Source organism: Mus caroli, chromosome 16, assembly GCF_900094665.2.
Source record: "Mus caroli chromosome 16, CAROLI_EIJ_v1.1, whole genome shotgun sequence".
Taxonomy (NCBI): Eukaryota; Metazoa; Chordata; class Mammalia; order Rodentia; family Muridae; genus Mus; species Mus caroli.
This window is the reverse complement of record NC_034585.1, coordinates 33,705,665-33,717,139: the sequence shown is the minus strand read 5'-3', so window position 1 is coordinate 33,717,139 and position 11,475 is coordinate 33,705,665. Positions and strand designations below refer to the sequence as shown.

The window sequence follows — 11,475 nt, the reverse complement described above, 5'->3', positions numbered from 1 at the left end:
TATGTTCATAGCCGCTTTATTCCTAATATCCACAAACTGCCAATAGCCTAGATGTCCCTCAACTGAAGAATGGACAAAGAAAAGTGGTACATTTACAAAATGGAGTATTACTCAGCTGTTAGCAAAAAATGATATTATAAAATTTGCAGATAAATGAATGGAACTAGAAAAAAAATCCTGAGCGAGGCAAGACCCAGAAAGACAAACACGGTATATAGTTACTTGTAAATGTATATTAGCTGTTAAGTAAAGGATATTCACACTATGAGCCATAGACCCAGAGAGGCTAAGTGACAAGGAGGGCTCTGGGGCATACACGGGTTTCCCTAGGAAGAGGAAATAGAATAGATGTTGCTGGTGGACTGGCTGTAGGTAGGCATGGGAACAGGAGGGATTGGGTGGAGGAGGGAGAGTACAGTGAGAGATGACACGGGAACAGAGGGGCATTTAGGTGGCCATGTGGAAACCTAGTGCAGTGAAGAATTCCCAGAACCTATGAGGGTGACCTGAGCAAGGATTCCCAGGAATGGAGGATACGGAGCCTGAACCAGCCATCTTCTGTAACCAGGCAAATTTTCCAGTGGTGAGACTGGGACACCAACAGAGTCACAGAGCCTTCTATATACAACCTGCCCTGCTTGCAAGATGTGCTGGGGGAGGGCAGGGGGAGCAGGCAGTGAAGGCTCAGAGCCTGTGAAAGTGGCCAACCAATGACTGGTCTAACTTGAGGCCCCAGGTAGGAGAGGGATTCCATGCCTGGATGGCTGGAAGCTGGAAGTCGGAAGCGGGAAGCCGGAAGCTAGATAGCGGCAGAGCCCTAGGATAGAGCCAAACATGACTGACAACAACAAAACAAGTCAATGAAATGATTCCTAATGATTATTGGCTATACTCATAGATTGGTGCCTAGTCCAATCACTGTGAGACATTTCCTCCAGCAGCTGATGGGAGCAGATGCAGAGGCCCACCCCCAAACATTAGGCAAGAGCTTGGGGAACCCCTTAGAAGAGGGCGATTTTAGAAGCCAGAGGAGTCAAGGATACCAGGAGGACATAGCCCACAGCATCTACTAAGCAGGGCTCATAGGGGTTCACAGCGACGTGAAGCAGCAATTCTGGAGCCTGTCTGGGTCTGTGCTAGGTGCTCTACATACATGCTATGCTTGTTTAGCTGGGGGTTTTTGCGGGACTCCATTGAGTGGAAGTGCTCTTGTCTCTGACTCTTGTCTACTCACGGTACTTTTCCCCTTCTACTGGGTTGTCTTGTCTAGCCTCGAGATGAGGATTTGTGCCTGGTCTTATTGTGTTTTGGTATGCTATGTTCGGTTTAAATCTTGAGATTTAAAAAACAAAAACAAAAAAAAATTCAGTGCCTTGAGTTCGGGCAGGATGTTCAAAAGAAACCAAGACAAGCAATGTTGTGAAATCAATTAGGTGTACAGGAAAAGGGGGGGGGGAGGCAGAAACCACATATGATGGTTTCCTCGTCTGAATGAAAAGAGATGGCGTTTCGATACTGCCAGTGTTCTGGTGTTCTCCTTTATGTCTGCTGGAGGACACTGCAGGGATATAATGGGCTTCTCCTCAGCAGGGTGGAGCAGCTCTGATGGAGGGGCTCCAGCACTGCCTTGTAGAAGCCTCTTTATTGCTGTACAAGTCACTTTTAGCAAGTCAATTTCCGCATACCTAAACCCCTTATCTGATGTAGTTGTCTGAAGGCAACAGTCACCTAAGCACTTCTCAGCCCTATAAGGCTTCCCTGTTCGCCAGGTTATGTCTAAGGACTATGGTAGCTCTATCAAGTGGACAAAGTTGGTCGGTTGATTTCACAACATCGCTTGTCTTGGGCTTCTTGGTTTCTTTTGAACATCTTGTTGGAACTCAAGGCACTGAATGTTTTGATTTGTTTTGTTTTGTTTTTACAGTTGAATTTTTAAAAATTGGTTATTTTCTTTATTTACATTTCAAATGTTATCCCCTGTCCTGCCTCCCTATCCCATCCCCCTCCCCCTGCTTCAATTCGGGTCTTCCTCCACCTACCCACCCACTCCGCCTGCCCCCTGAATTGTTTAAAAAACAAACAAACAAAACCCTCAACAAGACTGAAACCGAACTCGAATAATCTGCAAAGCAAAGAAAGGGTTAAAGATATCTTCCTCAAGTCTAAGAAAAGAGGAACAACCCTTAAGAAAAAGTCAACCAGGGTATACAGTCATTGCTGAGGAAGACAGAGGAGCGAGCAGACGCGTAAGAGTGGCTCCTGTGGGCAGCACGTACTTGAACAACCAGACTCATTGTAGACGTGTTCCAGAACTTACGGAAGTACCCACGATGGACCCCAGATGGTAAGTGGTCGCTTCTACTATTTGCAGTGTGACTTGTGAATTACGACCTCAGCGGGAGGCTGAGACTGGAGACCACACTCTCATTTCTGTCCTTCGGGCCAGCCGCCCTAGACAGCTCTCATGTGCAATGTGTCTATTTAATGACCCAAAGTGAGAGTGCAGAAGGGAAGGTGCTATTTATGTGAAAATGGTAACTGGCTCCCACATCAGGAAGCTCTCTCTCTCTCTCTCTCTCTCTCTCTCTCCCTCTCTCTCCTTCTCCCCCTCTCTCCCTCCCTCCCTTCCTTTCTTCCTTTCCCTTTTTTTTTTTCTACAATGACTTTTTTTTCCTTCATGGGGGTAAGACTTATCTGAGGTACCAAAAGAAAGCAGCTGATAGGTTTTTTTCCCCCAAAGGTGATTGATTTGTGTTTCAGACATTAAATATCGTTAAATATTAATGTCGTTTCAGACATTAAAAGTCGTTGATTTTTAAGTCTGGATTGGGTTTTTAAATATCTGTATAAGTATGAGAAATGAGAGTGCCCACTTTTTTTTAAAGTTTGATATAAAAGTGAAGAAGTCAAATAGAGTAGGCAAAAGAAGAAAGGCCAAGGAAAATGCAGAGAAAAGTCACAGACAGTTCTTTGAATGCACAAGTTCCACATCCATGGACTCAGCGGGCCACCTGTGAGCAACTTCCCATTTAAGATAGAAATGCAGCTCGCCTGTAGCTGTGCCTATACTGAACAGGCACGGGGCTCTTGTTGTTATTCATTTACATTGTATATGTAATTATGTATGCATTGTATGTAATCTAGGGATAATTTAAATTACATGCAAATTATGACCTCACTTTATACTGGGAACGTGAGTACCCAAGATTTTGGTATTTGTTCAGATTCTGAAGGGTGACTGTATTCAAGAAAACAACAGCAACAATAACAACAAACTAAGACACAAATAGGCAATGGGAGTAACTCAGTTACCCAGTGTCTGTGGGATGCCTGGCATGTTGTGCACTTCGCTAATATTATTTCATTAATGTCACACTTCACAGTGGTGTCTGGACAGGCAGTATCATTGTATTAATTAATAGCTGAGCAAGGCTCCCAGGCTCCTGAGGATGGAAGTGAAATCCTTTTCGTCCACTTTGCTTGGCAGGTTCTCAGGGCACAGGATTCCTAGAAGCAGCCATGCCTGCCCTTCTTTTGCTTGGGCAGCTAGAGGCACGGTCGGTTCGAGGTACAGTTGGTTTTCGCCCTTTTTTTATTTATTCCTGCATTTTGGGATTCTCTCTTCTACTCAGTGCCAACTGGTTTCAGAAGCCCCTTTGCTGCTTTTATCTCAAAAGATTACAGATTAATTTCCAAGTTAAAAAAATTTCTTTCCTCTCGAGCCTAATTTTAAATTTTCATATAAATAAATGTATATGAAAAAGTGTCATACCTTGGAGTTTCCATGGAGCAGTAGAAGTGATAGTGCTGAATTGTGCTGGCACTGCTTTGGGTCACAGGCCGTTGTCTAGATGGTGCTCGTTTAAGACAGTCTTTGTTTTGATGCCTGAGCCAGTAACAAGCAATAAATAGCAACAAACAATGTTGAATCTTAGAGATAAAAGTGATGCAAATCATAACAGTAAATTATCATTTTTTAAAAAATTGAAAATGTTAATAAATGTTGTTGTTTCAAAAGCAAGCAAGTAGCCGGGCGTGGTGGCGCACGCCTTTAATCCCAGCACTTGGGAGGCAGAGGCAGGCAGATTTCTGAGTTCGAGGCCAGCCTGGTCTACAAAGTGAGTTCTAGGACAGCCGGGCCTATACAGAAAAACCCTGTCTCGAAAAAAAAAAAACAAAAAAACCAACTAACCAACCAACCAATCAAACAAAAGCAAACAAGAATTTCCGATGCTACTAAGGAGAGGGGAATATACACCTATATTGCCCCTTGATGGTTATGCACCCCTTCTGATCAAAAAAATCTGCTGAAATACATAGCTATACTCAAGGATATATGCTATCTAACAAGACCGGTTTATCTTTTACTACACAATGATAGACGTTAGTAAAGGTTTAATGACATGGATATTTTTCTTGCTATTTTTTTTTTAATAATGTGGCAAGTCTTAGAAACACTTGTTTAAAAATAGATGCCTGGTTATCTATGAAACACCCGTAATGGAATATTATGAAATCGTTTTAAAAAGGGAAACTCGGCTAAAGAACAGTCTCAAATGTGCTTCGCTTATGGAAATAATGGGAGGCATGGTGCTATCCCTTTTGTAGACGGGATGTGCACATGCACAGAATTCACCAAACGTGTAAGGGCTTTTACTTTTCACTGTATGCTCTCAGCCTTGAACCATTTCTGTAGGGAGAAAAATAAAAGAAAAGAAAGAAACCAGCAACCACACTTGACTTTCCTGTGTCTGCTTGTGATCGCTCTGATTCTGTAGGAGCCCTCTGCCAAGGACTTCAGCCTTTTGTCTTGTTTTGAATTATGCTTTCTTGGTTTTGGTGGTTGGTGTATATTTGAATACCAGACCCCACATGGACACATCTTCTAGGTGTGGGCCTTAAACAAGCTGCTGAGCTAGTTTAATCTTTAGTCTCCCGCCTGTCAAATGTGGCTGACAGTGAGGTCATATGTGGTTGTGAGGTCTGAATGGGATAATTTATATTAAGTGCTTAGAATTTTGCTCTAGTAAGAACTTAGTAATTACTACTATTAGTCATTTTATTATTACCATTTTGTGGTTAAGAAACAGAGGAGAAATTACTTATTAAAATTAAATAACTATATAGTGATATTCTTAGGACTAGAATTCAGGAAGTTTAATGTGTCCTGTGTCCTGTCTTCCCTCCCTGATGTGTTCACTGGCCTTGGTAGAGGGATCCCAGGCTATGAACCTAGAGGGCTGGCCTGAAACAAGCTGTGCCCAAGGAAAAGAGCAGCCTCCATTGAGTGGCTGGTTCCAGTGGGAAGCTAAACACTGGGGGGAAAATGGTGCAAAAAAAGAAGACTGAGGGAAAAGTCAGGCTCGGGGAGAAAGCATGAGCAAAGGGTTAATGGAAGACAGGAAATGGCTCCGAGACCAGTTATGGTGACATCAGAGAGGAAAAGATTGCCTGAGCACTAGAATTCAGGGTGATTGCTTGTTTTTAGTTTTGCTGTGATTTGGGTTTGTTGTTGTTGCTTGTGGGCTTTTGTTTTTCTTTCTTTCTTTTTTTCTTTTTTCTTCTTTTTTCTTTTTTTGAGATAAGGTCTCTCTACATAGCCCTTGCTGTCCTGGAACTGACTGTGTAGACCAGGCTAGCCATGAACTCACAGAGATCTGTCTGCATCTGTCTCCTGAGTGCTGGGACTAAAAGCTTGTGCCACCATGCTGAGATTTGTTTTGTTTTGCTTTTTAACCTGTGTGGAGACTGGAGATGGGAGAATACTTAAGTGTGGGGTGTCATCCTTCATAATGAAGGACATTGGAACTGGAATGAGTTTGGAGCAAATGAAGAGAGGGAACAGGTGGTGAGTTCATTTGCTCACGGGGGACTTAGCAGGTAGACAGAGATGCCTGAGGAGATAGAACACAAGCCAGTGCCAAGCCCAAGAAAGGCTTGGTGCATGGCAGACATTGAGAGTCCTTAGAGTCTGGTAGTCAAAATTCTCCTGTGGGTGAGTTCTCAGGGAACAGAAGATTGAGGAGTCTGGGATGGAACCTGGAAAATCTCAGTGGGGCCAAGGATGAGGAAGAACAGTCTAGAATGAGCAGGAAAGACTGGCTGGAGAGTTGGAGTAAACCAGGACAAAAGTGTTATCCTAGAAACCAAGTGTAAGAAAACAAGGACGTGTTCATGGAGGGACAAAGCATACTGACCGAAACTCTGCATTGAGATATATGCCCATGATAAATAATGGGAAAGATGATTAAATGATTGTGTTAAGGGCCCTTCTTCCACCTCTCACATCACATGTTGAAATATATCCCGTCATTATCTCAGAATGGGACCATCTTTAGAGACAGGACTTTTTACAAAGATAAGTTAAATATGGGATCACTAGAGGGTGTCTTAATCTAAGCTTGTAAACGAGATGAGGAAATTTGGGTGGAGAAACATTTGTAGAGGAAGAAGAAAAAAAAACATTTATGTGGTAAGGAAAGTGGTTGGGAGCCGAGTCCTCCCTGACAGTTCTCAAAAGGGGCCAACACAGTTGATAACCTTCATCTGGTACATTTGGCTTCTAGAAAAGAAAGAAAGGAAAAAAAAAACACCTGTATGGTTTCTTCATTTGTTGTCTGGTCCTCGGTTTCCACAGCCCTGGTCAGCAAATGCCTGTGAGAGTGGCAAGTGAGAGAAACCAAGCAAGGACATCTGAGAGACTCGAGAGAAACTGAGAAGAGATGAGGTCATCTAAGAGAACAAAAATGTTTCACAAGGGAGAAGGTAGTCACGGTGTCCAGTTCTCCAGAAAGGTTAAGTGCGATGGCCAAAACTATCCGGAGACTCTCGGTGGCCTTTTTGACACTCTCAGGTGAACAGAGGAAACTGGCCTCAGAAAGCCAAGAACAGGGAGGCAGCCCAGAGGGATGGACGCCTTCTTAAGGAAGTTTGATGCAAAAATAACACCTGAAACCTCCATCAACTCCCCTCTGCCTTTTAAAATGACACAGAGTTGGGAGCTGGAGAGATGGCTCAGCAGTTAAGAGCACAGACTTGCAGACGACCTTTCCAGACCCATGCCAGGCAGCTTCCAACCATCTGTAACTCCAGCTCCCAAGGGATCTAATAGTCTGGTCTCTGAGTGCTCAGGTACGCATAGCCACACACAAATAAAGATGATTTAACATAAATCTTCATGGAAATGACAATAAGTCAAGTCAGCTGGACTCAGAGGACCCTCTCCCCACATTTACCAGCTAAGCAAAGAGAGAAGTGGATATTTCTTTTTCAACCAAAACTTGTTTGAAAAGGATTTCAGAAACAAACAAACAAACAAACAAACAAACAAACAAACATTGTGAAGCTACCATTTCACATGGTGGATTTTGTACCAACATAGAGTCCAATTTGCATTGTGGAGTTTAGAGAAACTTGCTTATCCAAGATTTCTTGAAGAAGGATTTGGATGGGTCAAACATAACTAGAATCTCAGGGAGCATTCATTCTTTATATCAATAAGCAGACAAAAAAACCGACAGTATAACTCAGTAGAAATGGAAAACAGAAATGTAAAAGTGTTTGCTTGAAAAAACTTGAATCCAGAAGAATCCACAGTCAGGCTTTTTGGTTTTTCGAGATAGGGTTTCTCTGTATAGCCCTGGCTGTCCTGGAACTCACTTTGTAGACCAGGATGGCCTCGAACTCAAAAATCTGCCTGTCTCTGCCTCCCGAGTGCTGGGATTAAAGGCGTGTGCCACCACCACCCGGCCTAGCCTAGGCTTTTAACCCCAGCACTTATAAGGCAGAGGCAGGGGTATCTTTGTGAGTTACTGGACACTCAGCTGTACATTGGTGAGTTCTAGGCTACACAGAGAAACCATTTCAACTTACCTCCAAAATATGGGATGGAGAGACAGCCAAGAGGTTAAAAGTCTAGATTCTGTTCGTAGCAACTGAGTTCCTGCCCAGTCCCTACTACAGGGAGCGTATAACTCCCTGTAACTCCAGCTCCAGAGAATGTAACACCCTCTTCTGGCCTCCTTAAAAGTGCTTGCACACATCTGGTGACAGGCAGATACAGACACTCAAACTTATAAATAAAGTAAAATAAATCTTTTAAAAGGGAAGAGTCTGCACTATATTATTAGATTCAAAGCTACCAGATTTAATGAGAGAAGCAATCTAATAAGCAATAAAAATGAGTCAACATTTAGTTTATCTGAGCTAGTTAGTAAACGACAGCTTGGAACTGGTAAAATTGGGGAAAGCTAAAACACTTAACCAACCAGAAAGTAAACCTAGTTTGCCACCCCTATCTTATAGTGATTTTTAACCAAGTAAACAAGTATTCATGGAGAATTTGAGACTGTGAGAGTTTGAAAGCACCAGAAGGAATACAGACAAAATGGATGTTGTGTTATTTTATACTGTGGTTTGGAATAGGAACGATGCTCATAAAATAGTCAAGGAAACCCAATGTGGTTAATTATTCAGTAGGCAATCTCTCTCTCTCTCTCTCTCTCTCTCTCTCTCTCTCTCTCTCCTTCTGTGTGTGCATGTGTGTCTGTGTCTGTGTCTGTGTCTGTGTGTGTTTAGACAGGGGATCCCAGTATGAGATCCTCTTACCTCTACCTCTCAAGGGCTGGACTCCAGGCCTGACCCACAATGCCTCACTCTACTGTGCCTCGATCATTTTTAAAAAGTAAATACAAATGGTAAAAATGGTTCATCTTCCCGATATTAAATGACAGCAATCAAACGTTATGAACACATTTTTTGTTTGTCAGCCAGAACAGAAAAACAAACAATCCAACAAGAAACAGACAAAACATGTAACAGGAGATTTCTCCAAAAAAGAGTATAAATGATAAATGACCACATTAAAGGGTGATCAGCACCATTAAATATTGTTGAGATAAAAGTGAACAATTACCATGTCCCTGAAGAGTATTTAAAAATTAATAATGTTTCCACCAGTGCTGGTAGGATGCAGAGAAACAAGATCATTCTCTTTTGGGAAGTGTGAAAATGATACAGACCCTCTGGAAAAATCTTTTGTGGTTTCTTACAAAGATAAACATGTTCTTATCATGTAACTGTATGATTCCAATAGTTACCATTTATCTCAGAGAAATAACCCATGTTCACAAGAAACTAGTACATAAATATTCATACCCGCTTTATTTATAATAGTCAGATTTCAGAAAAAGAGAAATGACTTTAAGTGTGAGTAGTAAAACAAGCTTTGGCACACCATGGAGTACTGCTCAGCAATAGAGAGAGATGACCTATCTGTTCACACAAAACCTCCAGTGAATTGCTAAGGAATTACCCTACCTGAAATGCCAGACCCCAAAAGTTACAAGTCGCTTCTTCCACTTACCTGCTACTGTAACAGAGATGGGGACCAGACTGGTAGTTACCATGGGTATGATGAGGTAGAAGGTAGAAGTGAGGGACTCCTGGAACACAGTTATCAAAGATCAGCACAGGGTACCTCTGGGAATACCATCAGTCTATAGTGTGTGTGTGTGTGTCTGTGTGTGTGGACATGGACCTGAATGCAGGAGCCCAAGGAGGCCAGAAGATAGAGTTGGAGCGCCTGAGAGTTACAGGCAGTTATAAGCTTCCTGACATTACCGCTGAGAACCTAACTCAGATCCCCTGAAGAATGATACCCACCTTAACCACTGCTCCATCTCTTCAGCCCCATGCTCTGCATCGTGGCAATGGCATGTATCACATGGGCCTACAGAGGTGATAGAATTTTGTAGAGCTTCACACAGAGAAAGATGAGAGCATGAAACACCGGTGAAATTGGATTCGAGTTTGCCGATTGTTCATTGCTGAGTTCCTGGCTTTGGCATTCTAAAACAGTTATGCAAGACACTACCATTAGAGGAAACTGGTAGAAGAGTATTCAAGGTTCCCCTGTATATATATATTTTTCTAGCTCCCTTTGAATCTACAATTATTTAAAAGTTTTTAAAATGAGTTCTAAAAAATAATTTTTAAAAAACTGAAAATGCTCATCTTCACTAAGTATTGGACACATGACAATCCAGCCCCTTCCCAAGTAATCCACTTATTGAATTATCAATTTGTGGAGTTTGCACGAGTCTGAAAGCAAATGAGCACACGTTAGCAGTGCTCTCCTGTGCCTCTGGTTGTGGATCTATGATTATCTCCCTCATGGACAGGAGAGATACATGTGTCAACATGTATTCAAGTTCTCCAGTGCTCAGTCACAACAGAGGGCATCTGTCTGGTCACTGCCTGCTTCTCTTGTTCATAATAGCTTTAAAAAATTCATTAAGCCTGTAGTAGTTTGAATAAGAATGGTCCTCATAACCTTATATATTCAAATCCTTAGTCACAGGGAATGGAACTGTTTGAAAGGATTAGAAGACTTAGAAGATGTACCTAGTGTGTCACTGGGGGTGGGGTTAGAGGCTCCCGAAGCCCATGCCTGGCCCAGCTCTTCTCACTCCACTTGTAGATCAGGATATAGTTCTTAGCTACTGCTCCAGCACTACGTCTGCCTGCCATTGTGCTCCCTGCCATGATGCTAGTCCACTAAACCTCTGATACTGTGAGCCAGCCCCAATTAAATTCTTTCTTTTATAAGAGTTGCTTTGATCGTGGTGTCTCTTCACAGCAATAGAACAGTGGCTAAGACACAGACCTATAATTCCAGGCACTTTGGTCCACATTGAAGGCTTTAAAGATGAGCAAATATGTTTCTTTCTTCAAAAATCTCATTGGTAGTAAATAGATCAAACCACTGAGGAGGCTAGGAGATACTGGTCCTCTAGAAGAGCAGCAAACGTTTTTAACAATGGATCCATTTTCCCAGCACCAAACTTTAGCATTTCTGATGAGCTCCAGGAAATGGAATCTTACCTAGAATATAAGACAGTTGACCTCCTAATTATAGCCATGAGGGCAGGCCAAATGCAGATGAAGATGCTGAGCCAAACCACAAAGTCACCTAACTTCATTTTATGTAAGGTAGAATGCCTAAAACACTGCTATAAAATCCTGTCCTGTGATTGGTAGCTCTGTAAGTATCTTCAAGAACTGCTCATGAAAATCTGCTCTTAAACCTTTTGGACCATAGATATTTGCATGCACTTCTAAGTTTCTTTGAACCTAAGGCTTGGTGCATGCTGGGTAATCACTCTGCTGCCAGGCTAACATGAGATAAGATCCTGCTAAGTTGCCCAGGCTGGCCTTTAACTCACGAGTAATCCAGACAAACCTTGAACTTGTAATTTTTCTGCCTTAAGGTTCAAGTATCTGATATTACACCTGCAGGAACTCTCAGGTGCTCAGCTCTCTATTTCAAGGCTGTGATGACTTCTTTTTTCCTTTCCCTCCCTTTCCTTTCCTTTCCCTCCCTTTCCTTTCCTTTCCCTCCCTTTCTCTCCCTTTCCCTCCCTTCCCTTCCCTTCCCTTCCCTTCCCTTCCCTTCCCTTCCCTTCCCTTCCCTTC

The 11,475-nt window shown here is 42.5% G+C and overlaps 1 protein-coding gene across 2 annotated transcripts in view; it reads left to right on the top strand.

Annotated features, from left to right (window-relative positions):
• Window positions 1-2,230: 2,230 nt before the first annotated feature.
• Cd86 (CD86 molecule) overlaps window positions 2,231-11,475 on the top strand; it is a 58,388-nt gene continuing 49,143 nt past the window's right edge. Inside the window, exon 1 of one of the 2 annotated variants that reach the window (XM_029470646.1) lies at window positions 2,231-2,344. In XM_029470646.1, coding sequence (XP_029326506.1) covers window positions 2,331-2,344 — 14 coding nt within the window. In that variant the 5' untranslated portion in view covers window positions 2,231-2,330. Of the gene's footprint in view, window positions 2,345-3,518; window positions 3,569-11,475 lie in introns of those variants that run through there. The other variant, XM_029470647.1, reaches the window with a different exon arrangement.